This window comes from Falco biarmicus, chromosome 6, assembly GCF_023638135.1.
Source record: "Falco biarmicus isolate bFalBia1 chromosome 6, bFalBia1.pri, whole genome shotgun sequence".
Lineage (NCBI taxonomy): Eukaryota > Metazoa > Chordata > Aves > Falconiformes > Falconidae > Falco > Falco biarmicus.
This window is the reverse complement of record NC_079293.1, coordinates 21,076,032-21,097,493: the sequence shown is the minus strand read 5'-3', so window position 1 is coordinate 21,097,493 and position 21,462 is coordinate 21,076,032. Positions and strand designations below refer to the sequence as shown.

The 21,462-nt window shown below is 37.1% G+C and overlaps 1 protein-coding gene across 1 annotated transcript in view; it reads right to left on the bottom strand.

Moving 5' to 3' along the window:
• The window catches only part of CSMD1 (CUB and Sushi multiple domains 1), a 1,210,323-nt gene that overhangs the window by 240,011 nt on the left and 948,850 nt on the right, over positions 1-21,462 (bottom strand). Inside the window, exon 23 of the mRNA XM_056344568.1 lies at positions 16,456-16,612. Coding sequence (XP_056200543.1) covers positions 16,456-16,612 — 157 coding nt within the window. The remainder of the gene's footprint in view (positions 1-16,455; positions 16,613-21,462) is intronic.

Sequence of the window (21,462 nt, the reverse complement as noted above, 5' to 3'; positions counted from 1 at the left end):
AAAATATCTAACTGGAAGCAAAAATATGAAGCCTAAATTTAAATACCTCTGAGACACTAAACGCTTCAGTATTTGATGGGGTTTTTTTTAGTTTATTCAGATATTTCTATCAAAAGGTCACGCTGGAAAACAAGTATGGATTTTTATTTCTTCTAATTATTGCCAATTCAGGAAAAGACCCGTGGTAGTCTCAGTTTTTAGGTTTATATACTGTTGGTTTCAGCTGGGATAGTTAAGTTCTTCTTAGTAGTTAGTACAGTGCTGTGTTTGACTCTGATGTGAGAACAATGTTGATAGCACACTGATGTTTTCAGTTGTTGCTGGGTGATGTTTAAACTAAATCAAGGACTTTTCAGTTTCCTGGGCCCTGCCAGTGAGAGGGCTGGAGGGGCACGGGAAATTGGGAGTGGATACATGACCCAAGCTAGCCAAAGAGGTATTCCATACCATATGACATCATGCTGAGTATATAAACTGGGGGAAGGAGAAGGAAGGGGGGCTGATATTTGGTGTTATGGCATTTGTCTTCCTGAGTAACCATTACGTGTGATTGAGCCCTGCTTCCCTGGGGATGGCCGAACACCTGCCTGCCAATGGGAAGTAGTGAATGAATTCTTTGGTTTGCTTTGCTTGCATGCGTGGCTTTTGCTTTACCTATTAAATTGTTCTTATCTCAACCCTGGAGTTTTACATTCCTTTCCAATCCTCCTTCCCATCCATCTGGGTGGGGGGGAGTGAGCAAGCAGCAGCATGGTACTTGGTTGCCAGCTGAGGTTAAACCATGACAGTCCTTTTTGGTGCCCAACATAGAGCATGAAGGATTTGAGATAACAATGGATTTGACTGGAATGTGCTAGTTTGAATGTATAGCTGATATTGCTGTTTAGCCATTAAGGGGCAGGTTTCTGTGCTTACCATGGGGCTTGCTCGCCTTACTATATATTAGACTCTAGTGCTCATTAGTGTCTGTTTCTTGCTTTTGCTGCTTGCTGTACTGCTTATCACCTCACTGTGCTGTCCCTGAGAACATTCTGATAACAGCAATGGCGATATGCTGGAGCTGGCAGACAGCCAGGGCATCGCTGCTGTTTCTGTGCTGCTGTACTGGACAGGCTGGAACTTCAGTGTGAACTCCAGTCAAAGGGACTGTGACCTGTGGATGAGTCCATGTGGAAGCAGGACACCCCAAAGACCCTGTAGCCGTCACTAAGTCCATGCCTGAGCAGGTATATCTTGGAGCATCTGTGGCCATGGTTATGCCTGTGCTGCAGCAGGTATGCCTCTGAAGGAATTGTGGCCCAAGAACAAGTCCATGTTGGAGAAGGTACATCTCGAAGCATCTGTGGCTGTGGATAAACCCATGCTACAACAGGTACACCTTAAAGCATCAGTGGCTGTGTGTGAGGTCATGCTGGAGCACCTCAAGGCATGTGGGCCTGGATAAGCCCAGGACAGAGCAGGTGCAGCCCTGAAGGGATTGTGGCCAGGGATAAGGCCATGCTGGAGCTGATTTACTTCTGAAGGGACTGTGGCTGTGGGTAAGGCTACGTTGGAGCAGGTCTATGGTGATGGCCCATGAATAAGGCCATGTTGGAACAGGTGCACCTCGAAGTGGCTGTGGCTGTGGATGAATCTGTGCTGCAGCAGGTGTACCCCTGGAGAGACTGTGGCTCGTAGCTGAGGCTCCACTTGGAGCAGGTTGCACTCTGTGGATAAGCCCAAACCGGACCAGGGGCAAGGGGAAGAGTTCATTGCAATGTTAAACCCTACGGGGTGGTTCAAAGGGTACAGGGGCTGAGACTGTAATAGATATACCTTTAAATTGTTGTAACCCATGATTTGAGATTCCTGTTATAGGAATGACTATAGCACAACTACCTGAACCAGTGGAGGACAAGCCTTACAAGAAGCAGTGCAAGTGCAGCAGTGACCCGACCTGAGCTGGCTTTGATGCCTGATAACCTCATACAACACACAACCTCTCTTCTCCTGAGTAACCACCACAAGAGATCATGTTCATGGACCAAATGAACTCAATGGGCATTTTGTGGACATTTTATAGACATTTTTACAAGGGTGGTGCATAGACTAGGGGAATGATGTCTGTGTATTATATCAAAGGATGGGAAGGGTGATAGTGGTTAATGAGGGTGCATTGGAAAGTGTGGCATGATGTAAGTGGTATGGAATAAGGGGTGGATACTGTCCTGGTTTCAGCTGGAATAGAGTTAATTTTTATTATTAACTATTAGCTCTATTCCAGTTGAAACCAGGACATTATGCACAATATTATGCCTAGAAAAAAGATTAGGTACAAATATTCATTATGACAAAATAAAGAGTATTATTGGGTTTTGTATCTGAAAAATAAAATACTCTCAGCAAGGACAACCCGAAAACTGATTGCTGGGGTTTATGCCATTTTTTTTTTAATGCCAGTTTGAATACTCTAGAAAAAATATATGAATGACAGTACATAGTTTATGGCCACACATTTACTACACTTTTTCACCAGCAAAACTATCTGTGTCAGTAGGCCTTACTAAAAACTGGGGGGTTCACATGCAAGTAGGTGCTGCTAATTGTGTACAAACATAACAGGCTCTTTCCCTGTGTGTTTGCAGGCAAGCTGCCTTTCCAGATTTTATCCAATTCCCATCCTTTCCTATCATACAAAAAATAGAACTTTCCATTCCCTATTCCCTGATGCTCTTGTACATTTGGTGCAATTTCTCATAAAGGGCCATATTGTTGTGAAAACTCATTGTCAAAATGTTGCAACAAAACTTCAGTGTTAAAGTAGGTGCGGTGAACTCTCACAGTGGAGAAATATGGTCATGAGCTCCATACAATCACAGTATTCTGGTTCACCTGACATTGAAAGGAGCCAGCAGTCAGAAATTCTGCCAATATTTTTACTGCTGAGAAAGATTATTGTACAAGGAAATTGCTGCCACTTACCTTATTCTTGACTTTCATTAAAGGATTATCAGAAAAATGTATGGCTAAAAGCCAGTTAAATCAAAACCAAAACAGTCATAATACATCTTGATGATTGGCGATCATTTCCTGATGCTATTTATACAATGTGATTTGTTCTGTCATATTTGATATAAATAATCATGGATGTACAAATACCAGTTTTCAGGGTAAAAATTCTTTACATGTCTGTAATGTATGTAGACTATTACAACTTCTTTCAATGTAGTTTAATTATGACACATACTGTGGTTCTATCTACACTAGTACACAGTCCAGTACTGCAGAAGCAAATCTGAGCAGTGAAACAGTGAAGATGAGGACACAATGTCCACGCTGTCTGCACTAACATGTTTTTACTTTGGACTACTTTTTGTGTCCATGAATAGGTGGAGTATGCTACGTGCTTTCCTGGAGCGCAACTTTCAGTTCAGTTCCAAAATCTGTCTTCAATATGAAGGCAGAAGCAAGTGTTCATTTTGTGTCTCCAAGGGCAATTCTCAGGGATTCTATGTAGTACAGTGTACATTTAACAGAAGCTGAAGTTCTAAGATACCTACAAATGTTCTTTTCATCTGTTTTGAAAGGGAGTTTACAAATTGCTTACCATATATATATATATATATATACACATATATATGAGTATTTACACTGCATGTAAACCTACAGTGGATATATGATAATTAAGTAAACTAAAATAAGTAATTTCCTACCCCTATTTCTTGAACAAGTCCTAAGTTTTCTTGAAATAAACATTCTCCTAAAGCCAGACACACAAAAAAAAAAAGCACCTAAAAGGTATGCTTTACCAGCCTTCAGTATTTGGTCCCTACTTCGAAACTCTAACCTTGAGTTCAACACTAAGACTTCTTTGAAGAGTATGAGGAAAAAAATAAAGTTTGAGTTCTTGGTCTAGAAAGTGGACAAAAGCAATAGACACTCTGAATTGCAAGCTATGGTACTCATAATCAAATTTTACTTCTGACACAAGGAAATGATGAGGCATGTTACATTATATCTGTCTTAGCAGAACATACGAGCACACTGTTATCAGGGACCAGAATATAGGTCCTTTATGAGCACCCAAGAAATAAGGCTGCAGGGGTTTACTCCTTCCTTTTTTTCTTTCTGGCTTAGTTAACCTTGTTCACGCTTTAGCACAAAGTATACTATGGCAGTTAAAACTTCACCCATGGAGATGGAAGAGAAGAGTTTTAACACAGGAAATAATTGAACTGACAGTAAAATAAATGTATCATCACAGTCCTTTAATACTATGGTCCCATGGTGCAAACGTGTTCAACAATTTTTAACAGGTTAACTTTATTTAGAAGCTTTATGTTGCACTAATTATTGTTTGTCAATGCCATTGTGACTTTACGCCAAACCATATATAAAACTGGCATAAAAGCACAAAATGTTCATAAGTTTCCTTCTGTATGCTCTAGTTAATTTTACAGGAATTCAGTCAGGTTCATGCCAGATCCAGTTCAGATTTGCACTGCTGGGTGTTCTGATTCTGCACAGATTCATTTTTAATGACTGGCACCTAAGCCTCAGATATGATTCCAGAACAATGTAACCAGCAAGTAAAAGAATACTGTAGACACCGAGCTGTTAAAAAAATAATAATATAGATGTAGTTTCTTCAAAAAAGCATGAACCTGCGTTGTGCCTGCAGTTGACTCTGGCAGTTTGTAGTATGAACTCTAAATAGAAAGCCTACCAGGCAAAACTGTAAAGATTTTTTAGAAGAAATGCTACCTGGACTATCTGCAAAACTTTCAATCTCTAACCTAAAGAAGAACATCCTGAAACAAAATATATAGCATATAGGTGTAGGTCAACACTATTAATGATCTCAGTTTACATGAGTAAATTTACACTCATATAATTTCCTAATAATATTACTGTTTGTTACAGATGAGAAAATACTGTCAAAACAGCAATGCCACTAATCCCCATTAAACATTTAGAAGAAAACCCATGAATTTAGAAAAGCTTTTTCAGCTCATTTATTAAGCACTAAAGGATTAAAAGCACACCCCATGGGACTCCAAATAGTGTTTAATAATCTCTAATAATTATATAATTTACTATACCATAAGTATAGACTGGGTGGGCCCTGCGCAGTGAAAAGGTAATGCTATCTTTTCATGTCTACTTGCTAGGGAGGTCAGAGCTTATAAATGATGTATAATCTGTCTTTAGCTTCTGAAAGTGATGTAGTAAAATATTTTGGGATGACTCCAAAAAAAGTAGGGCAAATGCATATATAAATCCTTCAGTACATACATGGCAAAATTAAAAGTTGTTTTAATATTTAAAAGGTAAGGTAAGTTAATGTGAAAATATTGGAAACATCAAGAACTCAGTTAGTGTTATCTAAATCTCAAGCAATTTAAGCTCATATACATAATCTATATTTTTACACAGTCATTTTTGAACTACCAAAGAGTAATTAATGTCCAGAGTCTATAATAGATTTCTAAATGCATGTAAATGCCAACAAATACTCATTCTGCAGTTGCGAGGAAGTTACTCATACAGTTAGCACTTCAAAATATTCTGTATGTTACTTGTGAGCAGAGCACTGGTCTGACTTTTTTTTTTTTGGTCGTGGGGGGAGGAGAAAAGGAGAAGAAATAAAACGGACACATACATTTTTTCTCATGGTATTTAGTGCAAGGTGTTTTGGCTTAACACCTGCCATATGCTTCAGTGACTACAAAGGCACTTGTTTCCTCACAGTCTTTTCTAGAATAATCACTTTCAGAGTTATCAAGTCACCATGAACATAAAGGATGGATTGAAGAATGGAAAAAATTGTACAAGATTCTAAAAATCAGTATGGCACAGACGACTGAAAGTTAAGATCCCCATCATCTGTAGCTGTGCTCATTCTTTCACACACTGACAAGGAAACTACGTTCACAACTGCCTGTTATTCTGGCTAGTGATGTTGATGCCTGACACTTCTGAAAATCAAGTTCTAAATACACTGTGGTGAATCTAGATAACTTAAATAATGAGAAACACATAAATCTTTTTGACCTGTCATCATTCTGTCTTAAGCAACTTTCCCCACCTAGAAAGTTTATGGAAGTGAAAGGAACAGAAATAAATAAGTTTATAGCATTCATCCTCTTTAACTATCTTTCTTCCAAATAGTCTGCTCTCTACATGCATCCTAATTCTGCTCATATATCATATACACATAGTTTTGGCAGGGTGTTTTTAATACCATGCATAAACTTCTGAAGGAATAAAATTAATTTTATTAATAAATAACTTTGAGTTGTAAATAATCAGAAACATATTTTTGATGACTAAAAAATCTGTTCCCTATTTATTGCCAATGTTCAGTTATAAAAAATGATTATATTCTAGGGCAACAAGCTTTATTTTTTGAAATGTAAACTATTCCCTCATGTAATGAAGGCAAGAGAGAAAACAGTCCCATTCCTACATCTGATCTGTTAAAATCCTTACAAATGAATTCTGGATTATTTTTTCCCTGAAAATTTATGTTTTCATAAATTATTTTAATTAAAAAAATCTAAAAAATGGTTATGTAATGTATTTTACATTCTTTATTTTAGAAGAGGTCATTTAAACAGTTTTAAGAAAGGGAAAAAATCAATCAGAAGAAAGCTAAGGTCAAACTTTGATCTCAGGGGCACACACAAATGCCTTGAAATGTCCAACATTAAAAAAAAACCACAATCGTATATAAGGTTTTACTTTTGTATAACAGTATGAGAAGTATGGAACAGAATAATATTTTTATAATATATACATATATATATTACATTTATATAAATTATAAATTATAAATTTACTTATAAATATATTTCTATATATGGTTATAGATATATAATATTTAGACTGTTATAGTTTATACTTTCATAAATTTGACAGTTTGTAAATCAGCAATGAGGCATTTAAAAAATCTTACATTTGAATCGCAGCAAGAAGGAGCTTGCAAGAAAGATTGGTCTATCATCCTAGTTTTCTAAGTGAAAATCATCTACCTGACTGAAGGAATTGCATATCAATAAGACAATTGGCTAGATAACAATGGCAGGTTTTGCCCTTGTCTCATACTCAATAGCTGCTGTTTCTCCTTCCTAAAACAGAGAGGGTTGAGACAATAATCCTAAACTGGTAATAATAATTTTTTGTCTAACATGGGGCCAAAGTAGGCAAGAATACTAGTCGTAAAGAACAATAAGATACTGACAGTATCTTCAAGTGTCCTAAGCTTTCAGACACGAGTTTTTGTTTTTGGGAAAATTCTCATACTTACAGCAATTGCAATAAATTGTTAGTACATTACTGTCTACTTATGTAAAACTTGGAAAAGAGGAAATGATTCATTGCAAATAAACATGAGTCTTTTTGTGAAAAGCAGAGGAAATGGAAAAATTTTTGGAATAAATCCCACCTAAAATTCAGTAAGTCCAATTTTACATGCATCCATATAATGGCTAAACCCATAATGACTTCATACAAATAGATTATTTTAAAAAAATAAGAGAGAAAAAGTTCAGGTTGAGGTGTCAAAGAAGGTAAACAAGTTTTGTTCTTCAAGCTGCTGCACTGACAGATTCATGGAAGCTTTGTTCCCATTAAGGTCTAAGAAATACTTCGTCAAACAGCATCACTTCTTTAATATTAAAATAACATAATCTTTAGGCCAGCACACCTGGGATTATGAATTTACCCGAAATCTGCTTGCAAATTTAAACCACATATTATAGTTAGGATGCATACATCAGCAGATGAGAAAGAAATATCCTTAAGAAGCCTACCTGAATGAGTATTACTGAAAAATCTTCCTGTTATATTCTAAAGATAAATTTTCAATATAAATGTAAAACAACACATGCATACGGATATCTATGGTGATCTCTGCTAGCCCCTATCTTTCTCACCTTCAAAGCATAACTGCATTTTAAACTTTATAACAGGAGATTTCAAAAAGAAGCTCTTTTCTTAAAGGCAATAGTTGTGATTACAACAGGAAAACCTAGTGGCTTTAGATGGGGTGAGAATCTCTGACCCATACACAGAAAAGCCAGAAGTCCTTCAAAAGATTATAACTGGTAATTATTAGAACCAAATCAAAATAACCTTTAATAAATTACCATTTTACATGTTTTAATTCCTTATATAAAATGTCTTTTTTTTCCTTAATTGAAAATGAGAAATATGTAACATCCTTTTCTTTCTAATCCCATGCACAGAGGGATGATTTAGGGATATAAAAATGATAAATTATTTAATTGTTGGAGACTAAGTAAAATGTTTTTCTTTTAAAATGTTCAGAAATCTTTTTGAAAAAGATGTTATTAATCTTGTGTATGCATATTTCAAATATGCATATTTTAATTCAAACAAAAGCCTGGCTTTCACTCCAAGTATTTTTGAAGAGAGTTTAATAAACATGGACTATTCAGCCTGTACTCTTAATACAGCATGCTACTACTCTTCTATTTTTTGTGATTCTTCTTCCAAGTTTCATTCTTGCAACTTTCTTCTTACCAGTGCAGTCTCAGTCCCCCAGTCCACATAATTCCAATGTTTCTTGGAGAGTTTGCCTTGCTACCCTCCTCTTTTACATGTGTATCCTAGTCCTTTTGTCTCAAACGTCATCTTTCCCTATATGCCAAGGCACTCTTCTTGCCTGCTGCACTTCTCAAAGCTCTCTGGTTTGGTACTGCAGCTTCCCTTATTCCAAGCTGCAGACATGGAAACATGAGAGGTGCCCACATATTCCTTCTCTGTTCTTCCCTTCTCTACAAGTCTGGCTTCTATTTCCTTTGTATTGCAACCAAAAAACCACTATTCTCTATTTCTCATACTTCTGTACTGAAAATCCTGAAAGCCCGCAGAAGGCAGTTTACTTTTTTTGTTGTTGTTTTTGGGGGGGGAGGGCAGGAGGGAAGAGACTATGATATGATCATGTTATTAAATAGGATATAGTAATTCTTGTACACAAGTTAATTAAAATTTCTAACAAACCTTTCTTTTAGCATTTATTAAATGTTTACTTCCCAATTTTGCAACTTTTACTTTCTTTTAGCGTAATTTTCCCTATGCACGCAATACAGCCTACATTAATTTGGGGTTAGTCACATAATTGTACTGATCTTAAAACAATCTGTGAATATATATGTATATATATATATATATATACACACACATACACGTATAGGTTAAGAGCTACTCATTTAATGATTATTGCCTTTGGTTTATTTTCATTTAATTTTGTCTTACATTTTTACTTCAATGTCTGAAGATTCTCTTTGGAACAGATCTTATACACCAATTAGTTACCGAAAGGAAATTGAAAGAGCTTCTTTTCATTACTGGATTGTTCTGCTCAACTGACACTATACAGCCCGAGGCAAAGCCACTGTATTTCTGAATGTGAGTCTGTGTGCTAGAAGAATTGACTGAGTCTGCAGTTTCAGAACATTGTTTTCATTGACATTCTTTTAACATTGTCAATTACTGTAGAATAGGAAATGAACTAAACTGAATTTCAGTTCAGGATTCTCTTTACTTTCCAGGTTTAAGCCATTTATATAAATTTAGGTTATGCTAATTCAGATTCACCTTCCATGCACTAACTTTCACTATCTCTTGAAAGATGTATGGGTAGACAATGTTTATAATAGAGAACTTAAACTAAAGATGAAAACGAAGTCTAGTAATAACAGAATACTATCAATGCCAAATGTGTGCATCATGTCTGAGAAATGTATTTCAAAATTTCTTTTCTTAAACTGAAAAGAATATATTGAGAGCAATGAACAGTATATTGTAAAACTCCTAACTATGCATGCTAAATATAGAGGATGATAAATGCAAATTAAAATGTTAAACCTACATTTAAAAAAAAAATCTATCTATGCACAATCCTAAATCTATTTTATTTTAGAAACACTAGAGATAATTTGATGCAAATTCTGTGGAGTTGGGCACAGCCCAAAGGTCTAAATCTTGCCCACTATTCTGGCAGAAAGGACAGCTACCAGAATTCAGCTTTCGATGAAAGAAATGGTCATGGATTCTAAATTGTGGAAGTTAAGATATGAGTCTACATAACATTCAGTCTTAAAAAGAAAAATCCTTAGTGAGAATTTTCCTAGCCCTCGTTTCCGTCTTATCAGAAATTCAGGAAAATACCTGATTTCACATCATAGGGAAATGGAGGATACAAATAAAAGACAAGTATTGAGGAACTAACATGGGACTTCACTTTTAATCTATAGCAGTGAATCAGCAACAGGTGAGTGAAAGGCCTTCAGAAAGTTAAAGTCCACGTACAGAGTATGCCACAAATCTGAATGGTTTTCAGACTTCATAGAGTCTGTAACTAGTTCTGCATGTTTCTGTTGTGAGGCCGAACATACTGCTGAGTAGCAGTACTGCCAGGCACATTCCTGCAGATAATATCTGTCAATATTCCTGGATGGACCCTTCCACTGACTCATTACAATGAACTCCAAAGCTTATCCTGCAGATAAGTGAAGCTTTTGCTTCTATTATATCCTGCACAGACTGAGGAACCATGAAATTGCCATAGAGAACTAGATAAGCTGCTCCTAAAAAAGTTCATGTCTGGATAAGGACTGAGAGCAGCTTCACATTATCTCAGACAGGTGACTGCCAGTGAAGGAACTTGTTAAAAGCCCTCAGGTCTGAGGAGAGTCCAAAGAGCAGTTCTACATAGTGGTAAAACTCCTTACACATCACAACCCTGGGGATACTTTCTGAGGACATGGCTATGTGCTATCATGAATATAGACACGCATCTTCAGGCATCATGAGAAGAAATGAGTTTTGATAGTCCTAGCCAGCCCTGTGAAGGGAAAAAGTGTTTTGTTCTCCATTGTGTGTGAACTTTTACTGAAAAAAACAAGGATGGACAAGTATTTGAACAGGAAGCACAGACACTGGCCTCTTTGTTGTAGCCTTTGTTTTGAGATATGAAGATTGTTTTAGGTGTTTTACCTTCTTTCTATGAATTTTGGACATAAAACAGCAATGTCTTTAAAAGATAACACGGCTACTGGCAAAAAGAAATTGTGAAAGTAATTTTTGCATTGACATCTATGTGCATCGAATAAGACACAAGTAAAATTACTGTACAAGTTATCTTCACAGGAGTTAAGAGTGATCACTGTGGAAGTAGAGTATAGTTCTGAGTACTTTATGATCTGTACAGCTCCATACAGACCACAAAGCAGTCAGCATTAAGCAGTACTTAGTTTCACAAAAGATTTATATATGACATGTATGATGAAGTGTTGCAGGACTGATTTTGTTTTTTCTATACCTAGGAAAAGAGACTATCTTTAAAGAATGAGTATTAAAGAGTAGCAAGGAAGTACTTGTGACACAAAGAAAGTTCAGTTCTCCACATGAGGAGTGAAAACAGCCACTGTTAAAATTCCTCTTGTGTCAGGATTGCGATAAGGGAATGGTTAGCTATCAAAGGGAGACTGCCTGTTTTTATGCAGAAGCCGTACTGCATTGCTCCTTATTTAAAGTTGCAGTCTGTTACTTTTACCAGACAGCTGTCTTTTGTTTTTACTGCCTGTCACTGTGTAGCATCAGCAAGATTTCATTTTAATTTGAATGTCAGTTTAACACTGAGTCACAGAATCACAGCATGGTCAGGGTTGGAAAGGAACCCTAGAGATGACCTAGCCCAACCCCCTGCTAAAGCAGGTTCACCCAGAGCAGGTTGCACAGAATTGCATCCAGGCAGGTTTTGGATGTCTCCAGAGAAGGAGACTCCAAAGCCTCTCTGGGCAGCCTCTCCCCCTCAAGGTAAAGAAGCTCTTCCTTGTATTCAGAAGGAACTTCTTGTTTAGCAGTTTGTGCCTGTTGCCCCTTGTTCTGTTGCTGGGCCTAGCCCCATCCTCTAGACCTGGGGTCCTCAAACTACGGCCCGCGGGCTGGATATGGCCCCCCAGGGTCCTCAATCTGGCCCCCGGTATTTACAGACATCCCCCCCCCGCCCCGCCCCTGCTGGGGGCTGGGGGGGGGAAACCAAGCAGCCGCAGATGACTGCCTGCCACTTCATCCGCGCCCTTTTTAAAAAGTTTGAGGACCCCTGCTCTAAACATTCACCTTTAAGATATTTGTAGACATTAATAAGATCCCCTCTCACTCTTCTCCAGGCTACACAGGCCCAGCTCTCTCATCGTTCCCTCATAAGGGAGATGTTTCTGTCCCGTCATCATCTGTGTAGACCTCTGCTAGGCCCTCTCCAGTAGTTCCCTTCTCACTTGAACTGGGGAGCCCAGCACTGGACACAGCACCCCAGATGCGGCCTCACCAGGGCAGAGCAGAGGGGCAGGATCACCTCCCTCCACCTGCTGGCCATGATCCTCCTGATGCACCCCAGGGTCCCACTGGCCTTGGCCACCAGGGCACACTGCTGGCCCATGGGCACCTTGCTGCCCACCAGAGCTCCCAGGCCCTTCCCCGCAGAGCTGCCTCCCAGCAGGCCAGCCCCAGCCTGTACTGGTGCGGGGGGTTATTCCTGCCCAGGGGCAGGACCCTACACTTGCCTTTGCTGAACTCCATGAGGTCCCTCTCCGCCCAGCTCCCCAGCCTGCCCAGGTCTCGCTGAATGGCAGCGCAGCCTGCTGGGGTCTCAGCCACTCCTCCCATTTTTGTACCATCACCATATAGTACTAACATTATAGCACAAAGCACTGGCATCTTTATGCCAGAATGGCTTAATCTTCTAATGAGCAGCGAGCAGGAAAGGTAGGTCCAGCTGTGGGAATGCCTATGGCTACATCTTCCCATCCCCCATGATGGTTAAAAAAGAAATATATACTGGGGAGAGAGGCAAAGAAGAACTTTGCTATTTTTGCAAGCTCTGCTTGAGAGGAGTAAGAAATAAGAAAGGAAAACTTGTACAATATGGGCTTCATTCCTAAGGCTGAAATAATCCACAAAGTTTTCATATTGAAAGACTTTCTTACTTCCTGTGTCATTGGTATATAAAAGATATTTAAGAAGGAATCATCTATTAAAAACTGAGATCAACCTCAGGTAAAAGATTTAGTCCCATCAAGCTCATGTTTTCATTTCCTCAGCACTGAGATATGAATGGCTGTAGATGTTCCCTCTGACACTAGTCTAAAGGTACTATAAGTGAAAACAGACATTTTCTCTTATTAACTTTAATGCATTTTAACCTTAGTTTTAAGGAATTCATTTTATTTTAACTTGTTTGACACACAATGGATAAGTTTTCTCTTTGTTCCTCTTGGGTTTTTTCTCCTCTGGTAGACTTAGATACAGCTATTTCTCAAATTACAGTTTCACTGATTCTTATTTGTACATATTTACCCCGCCAATCTCAGGCTAAAATATTAGCAAAATTTTATTGTCTCCATTTTTCTGGAGACTTTTCTTAAATTCAGCCACTATAATTTTAGTCTTTGGTCAAAATATTTCTTAGTTTCTCAAAACAGTTAAGTTGAGAAAGAGTATAGAGTTTATCATGATGCTTTCCAGTTTTAAAAAAATCTCTAACCATTGTGATAAATCCATTTCCTTGAAACCATTTTTGAGTTTTAGATCAAGAATAAAATTATTATAATTACTAGCTTCCATTCAGTATTGTTCTTAACCTGAGACAATTTCCTACACAGCAGATTTCAGTAGAACTTGAATCCTTTACAGATTTCCTTTTAATATCTGCTCATATTCTGAATACTACAATTTATACAATTTGGATTCTGAGTTTATAGAATTCTGTTTTATTATGTTAGTACCGAGATCCTGAAAACAGAAATAAAAGTTTCTTTATCCACACTTCTGTTCTCATGGATAACTAGCTTTTCCTTCTGTTGTATTTGTAAATTTAACATCATCCATAGAATTCACAATGTTAAAATAGAAAGGTAGTTGCACAGAACTGAAATAGTACTTTTAAGTTAGTCTTTTTAATAACACATTACAATGGCTCTAAAATTCAAACTTCAAAGTTGCACTAATCTTGATTTTAATAGCATTAGCGGGAAGAAAAATATTGGAGAGAGCAACAGTTAAGGGCAGTTGATGTGTCCCTTGCGGGCAGCGAGAACTCAGCAACCATAAAGGGAATAGCCAGAACTGATTTACCACAGATTTGTCACCTCATCACTTCTCCAAGCTCTTTCTAACAATCTTATGATATTCATGATTCAATTTCATTCACTACAGCATATATATTTCTCATTTCCTTCAGTGAGACCACATTTTAACACAATTTTAACTTTTTTTCTTTGTTTTAGTAATTTTAAAGTATCTGGCATTATATTTCAATCTGAAAAGTGAATAAATACACTGCAGAGTAACCTTTCAGGAAAGTTAAGTCCAGCTGTAAACTACAGCTTGATTAATCCAAACAAATAATTATCATTTTCTTTTTGATTTATTTACCAAAGGAAAATGGATGCATTTGGATAGTAACTGTATTGGAATGGCACCAAAAACTCCAATCCCATCAAATAATAAGTATAAATTTCTGGTATATATGATCTTTAAAATATTGCTAGGATTGGACTCCTTCAGAAAAAAGAATAGAAGTCAGCACTGCAGCCAATTTTCAAAGCATTCCAAAAGAATGCATCTTCTGCTTGTATCAATTTATAAATAATGAAAAGTCCCCCAGTGAAGTGTTTGGAAATAACACAGAATATGTTTTCTTGTGACAGTTGATGGAAATCATCTAGTGCAATAGTCACTATCTATAAATGCATTATTTTGAATTTGGCTTCCTGAAAATAGAAAATACTGTATTTACAAAAAGGTACTGTCTCTAGTGAGAACAGGCAGGAGGAAAAGTCATTACAGATAAACAACTCAAAATGAACTGCTGGGAACTGATCACATGATATAATAAATGAGGTATTTGCCAACAACAACAACAAGTAAAATGTTATGAAGACGTAGGAAAGTCAGGTTTGCCTACGTACACAGTATTGTGAAGATTACTGTTGAAGACTGTGTCAAATTCTGTCTACAAACTTCAGAAAATGTGAAAATATGTGGAAGAATAGAAAACAGATTTAAGACTAATCAAACAGCCAGGAAAAAGAGCCTGAAGATATGAATTATAATAGGATAACTTACATAGAAAAATCTGGTATTGCACAGCAAATCTTATTAGAATTGTGAACTGAAGTGTAACAACACCAAGTTATTGGATGCCAAATTTAAGCAAAATTCATCTTTAAATTAAATACACTTTCTAAATGGTAGGTGGAATGATCACTGTAGCAGGATTTGAAAGGAACAGATTCAAGTCCCTTGAAATCAGAGCCCTTAGATTATTATTAAAACAAATATTTTCTTCTTTTATATCAAAATAAAAATTCTAAACTCACTATAGGTAAATCAGAGTAGATTTGCCTAGTAATTCTTTCTGGATTCTGAAACAAAATGAAAAATTACATAATATCTAGATTAAAAAAAAATCAGTTCAATAATTTCATCTAGGCATTTCAATTTCATTTCTTTATGGTTCTGTAAGAAAAAAAACACTAAAGGTAGTATAAAATTTCAGATTTACCAGGCATAGCAGAAAGACAGAAGGAAAGTGAATGGTTTCTTCTCATTCCACCGCTGGCTCCAAACCAAAGGGAAACCAGCAAATGTACTAAAAAGAGCTATGATTCTGTTTTTGGCCACAGTATGATGTGGTGCTCTGCTCTGAAAGATTCAACAGGAGCTCATGGAAGCTGATGTAAAAGGCAGTAAATTGAAGGCAAAGGGAACTTTAGGATTCTTTGAAACCCAGAGAAAATATCCTTTATGTGTGTTGGAAACAAACTAGTTATCCCCAAAGTTATCCCCCTTAAAAGATTCATTGTTTTGCCAGCTAGATTACTTAGATTAATTACATGAAAACGGTTGGGTAAGTGCAGTGTTCATCAAAACTTGTTCACTCAGGTTTCCTTCCAGCATACTCCACCCTGATCCTGACAAGCAGTCAGGACACATTAAGAGTGCACCGAGGCACATTGTATTTCTTTTTATTCTCATTTGTATTATTAATATTATTATTATTATTATTATTATTATTATTAGTAGTATAATATTTGGATGCATGTATTGCATGTTCCATTTTCAAAATCTGTCTCTATAAATATCCTGCCACAGTATAACAATAATACATTCAAGCCACATATGTCACAATTCATCTTTTTCAAACCCCACTGCTAAATCTTCAGAATAATAATGCTTTCTAAATTTGAAAGGTTACAAATTTGCTTTAGTAATGTTCTTAAATTACTAACTTCTCTCTAAACATATAGACAAGTAAAACTCAGTCTCCTAACAACAGTACATTCTATGAAATTACCTTCACCATTCCATGAGAAATCACTGCAGCTGAGAAATACATATCTCGCCACAAAACAGTCAATGAGACCATATTTTTGAACTACTTACTTGTGTAAGTGAGCTGAAATCCTTGGTCAGTATCAGATCCATTGGTATTAAATTCTATCCACAAATGGTTAGAGGTGCTATTAAGGATAACTCCCATCATGTCATTTTTGGTGAAGGCTCCCAGGGAGCGTGAAGAACTATCTTTTCCATCATACACCTGGTGGAAACAAAATAATAGAATGAAACTGGACACAAAGTCTAAATATTTGAAAAACTTTAGTTTATCTTTATACAATAATTCTAAATTTAGCTATGTATTGCCAATGGTTTCTTCATAAAGTTAATGCTTCCATGTTGTGATGTACATACCACTTGGCTATGCAGTTCAGTGGAATTAAAAATATTGTTACCCTTAAGGTTTTTTATAGTCTTTTCTTGTTTTCAGTTTTGTGAGCTCATCTTCAATTAAATTAATATTTATACATGAATCTATCTTCTGAGGTTTCTTAAACTCAGATTATTTTACATGATTATTCACAAAGGCTAACACAAGCACAATTTCTGAAATCACCATTGAAGAAAGGCTGTAAAGAGGTAAGTAAACCCTTACAGCCTACTCAGTTCTTTCTGAAGATATCAACAGCAGAACTGAGGTATTAAAGTCACATTGTCACCTTTTATGTCAGAGTCTGAGCCTGCCGTAATTTCTGTTTTAATATAGGTTTTAAGAAAGAAAGATAGATCTTCAAAAAGATGTGAGTCTATTTTCCAGACTAAGTATAGACATGTTCTTATTTTCCATGTTTTTTTATTGAAAACTTTAATGGAGGACAAAACGGTGAAGCTGTGTGTGGAGTGCTGTGTCCCGTGCTGGGCTCCTCAGCTCAAGAGAGACTGGGAACTGCTAGAGAGGGCCCAGCAGAGGGCTACAAATATGATGAGGGGGCAGAAACATCTCCCTTATGAGGGAAGGCTGAGAGAGCTGGGCCTGTATAGCCTGGAGAAGAGTGAGAGGGGTTGTGGCGCCTCCTTCTCTGGAGACATTCAAAACCTGCCTGGATGCAATTCTGTGCAACCTGCTCTGGGTGAACCTGCTTTAGCAGGGGGTTGGGCTAGGTCATCTCTAGGGTTCCCTTCCAACCCTGACCATTCTGTGATTCTGTGAAAATCAACAATATTAACCTCTGTGATTTTTCAAATCCTAGAATAAATAAGAACATCCTTCTGATTGTTCACCAGTACAAGGCAAGTGCAGAGAGTTGGCTAAGGGGTAAGGGGGGGTGGGGGGCCAGGGAATTATTTTTGCTTATTACAAGCCCTGAAAGCCACAAAGTGCCAAAATAGTCTGTGGTTGTTTGGATTTGGTTTGTGGGTTTATTGTTTGTGTTTTGTTTGGGTTTTGGGTTGGGTTTTTTTTTTTTTTTTTGCTTTGGTTGTTGCTGTTGTCTCAAAGTGAATTAAAAAAAGTAATCTCTTCTTTAAATTTAATAAATCACCTGTACTTTCGCACAGAAAAATAAGCAAACATGAAGTGTTTCATACTTCCAAAACATACACTATACATCATGTAGATGTTTATACAACAGCAAGTAATGAGTCTGAACAGCTGGTTTCTAATATGAAGGAAAAGATATTTTTTTAACCTTGATCTCATATGTCCTAGTGTGACTGTAGAGAACTAAGGCAAAAGCTACAATTACAGTAAATATCTCAAGCTTTGGATCTTCATCTCTGCATTCTCAGACTTTGTGGTACATTGAGGATTTATACTTATTCCAGCCAGAAGCAGGCAGTGACCCATTTAACAAACTAAATTGCTACATTTGAGTAACTTCTTCCTATTTGAATGTTCAGTTAGATCTATTAATGAAATTTGGAAATGCATCTTTTGAGAAGACAAACCACTGCAACTGCATTTCTGGATGATGACCATTAGTTAAAAACAGAGCTATTTTCTCAGCGGAGAAAATACCAGCGTATCATCAGTATAGGTGAATGCTTTGAAATTACCTCATTCATCTCAAATGCCAACATTAAAAAAAAAAATAAAAACAATGTGCATAAAGATTTTTTAAGATAAAAGTATAAATTTAATTTAACAAACATACATAGATAGAAATAATTACCTTCCCTAAAAGAATTTTTGAAAATTAATGTATTATGCTAGCCATTGACAGAACATTATATTCTGTCATTACTAAGGTAAAGATTGTTTTGTATGACGGCACATGCAAGAGCTATCAGAAGACACAACCAATTGTATTTAAGATTTGTGCAAGCAGTAACACATACTTGATGTCTACCTCTCAGCAGAAATACGACTTTAAGCTGTGCTAAGAGTATCTGCAAAAATGCTTCCAAGCTTCTGCTTTTGTCCTGGGCCAGAACTAGAGATGACTTACATGGACTGATTGCACTTTATCAGAGCTGGAAATCTATTACACAATTCATTCATCATAAGATAAAAGGTTTTAATAGTATTCTGATCATTTTATTATGCAAAAAATACAGATATATTTTAATTGGTTTGAGAGATATTACTTTGAATTGAATGATCTATTTTTAATAGTCATTAATAAAAAAATCTGTTTAAAAAAGTTATTTTAATTAATCTTTAAAAATCCCCAAACAACATGTAATTACTACAATTGTCTCTTAGACATCCTGTTCCAACAGTGTTCTTCTACCTCACTGACTGTTACCAGTACTATTTCTACCTGAGGATCAGCAAGTCAAATAATAGTTTCTCTCTAGATGAATCCAGACACAAATGAAAACACTGTTTTATGAAATAAAAAGGAGATAAGAGGGATTGTGTGAAAGCAGCTGTAAAAAAAGCTGTCACAATTTTTAACTGCTGATACTTGTCTAGCAGTGCTACCATTATAGACATAAGTAGGTACATGTCTACTCTAGTAACTGAAACAGTGTTAGTGAACAAATACAAGCACTGATTCTCCATTGTCTATATTGATAGCTTGTTTGAACCATTCCTGGAAAGAAAAAGCATTTTCCATAGCAATTCTTTGTCATGGTTTGGTAATTAGTGTGGGCAAAGGACCACTCCCAATAGGCAGTTTGTGTGTGACCATTTAACTCACTTAGGAGAACCCATTTGACCTATAAATCACATGCTATGATTACTATTTTCTCTGTTATGAAGAAAAAAGGAAAATCTATTTAGGCAACTGGACGAAAGACACAAAATGACATTCCGGTCTTCCTCTTACCTCTAACAAATTCATGGTGATTGCATTATAAAGATTTCACCATATCTAGCCACTTTAAAGAATTGTGCAGTTTCAAGTGGCAGTTAAGGCAGGGAGATTGGGAAGCTGAAGTGTTTGTGAGTGAGAAAGGATAAGCTTTAAAATAAACAGATAATCCAGGTACTCAGTTTTGCCATATGCCTCAAAATGGTGTTTCTGTTTCTATTTCTTTACTTGAGTTCAGATTTCTTTCCTGCTAATTCAAGTTCAGACTTTGACACTGCTATACAAAGCTTTACCCATTACTTTAGTCGTTAATCTGCATGTGTTCTTGAAAGCCTTAGTTTTGACCCTTCCTCATGCACCAGTCTTACTGATGTCAGAAATACCCTTGCAAATTGTGTTATTCCCTATGCACTACAGCATCAATATGCAACTTCAATATTCCCACTTGTGCCAACTGTAAACCTAGTTGAATATATGCAGCTGAAGGTAGTTTCTATTTTTAAAGCAAGTAAAATTGCCACAGTAGGAGTCCAGTCACCACAACTTGATCGTCTGCACAGTATTTATCGTCAGTATATCCTTGGCACATATTTAATTCAAACTTACAAACACCCTCACAAATCTTTCCAGAGAAAGCATTAGTGCAGGAGCTGCATAGGCCACGGACTGTTTCTGAGAGACAGTTTGAGTGAGCCACCTTGTTTTGTAAGATTAGAGTTAACGTTATGGATGTAGTCAAGCTGTGAAATCTGGCCTCAGGGGCAGCGGGGAATGATCACAGCATTGTCTGGAGCACTAGGATAAATGTAGCTAGAGCATTCAGGGATGCCCCATTTCACCTAAACATTTGTGAGGAATGAAAAGGAAAGTGCTTGCTCTGCTGCTGGGATTAAAATAGAGAGGCAAGAGAAGAGGACAGTGCCGCAATTATTCATGAGGCAAAATGCTCTAGTAACAGTGCTAATGTATCTACACCTACTGTGGGAATATAAAAACAGACACTCACCTAAGGAGAAGGAAATGCTGGCTAGATTTTCTTAAACTCCAGTTTCTTTACTCTGACAGTAAAAGAAATCACTTACAACTAAATGTTGCACTTTTCCTTAATTGCACAGATCTTTACGGCATAAAATCATCTCAAAGGGAAATGCTTTTAAAATGTTGCTTTGATAGTTTGAGAGATAATTCCTGTATAACTTGCTGATGTTGTTATGCATCTTTCTATATATGTTCCCAAGTGTTTCCACTACATCCTCATGGAATTCTTAGCAATCCCACCTCAAATACTGACATTGTATATCTTGTAAGACATTCGTGGTGGGTTGACCTTGGCATTATCAGGGTTGTTTCTCACACTTTTTTACTCACTCCTTTTTCTTACACACTACTGCACAGCATTATTACCCCTTCTTAAATATATTTCCCCCAAGGCCCCACCACCTCACAAGGCTGCAGGCCCGGCCATGCCCTGTGGGGGTGGCTGGAGCCGCCTGGAACCAGCAGAAACTGGCTGTGCTCGGCCCGGGGCAGCCCCATCCGCTCCTCACAGGGGCCCTGCAGCCCCCCATTAACAAAACCTGGGCACCTGCACCTAATGCAACATTACATATGTGCATATTTTCCTTGTAAACAGAGCAAGACATTCAGGTGGGAAAATGCCCTGTATTTCACCATGAGATTTATAAATATTCTTAATCTTTAGCCTATCCCGTGCAAGCTGCCTGCAAGGCAGTCTTGGGGCTTTCTTCTGTGCAGAGACAAGGTAGGAGGCTGGTGTTTATAACATATTTTGCTCACATTTAGGGTACAGATAGGAAAGAAAGGAAACTTCAGAAGTCCACACCCCTGCCAA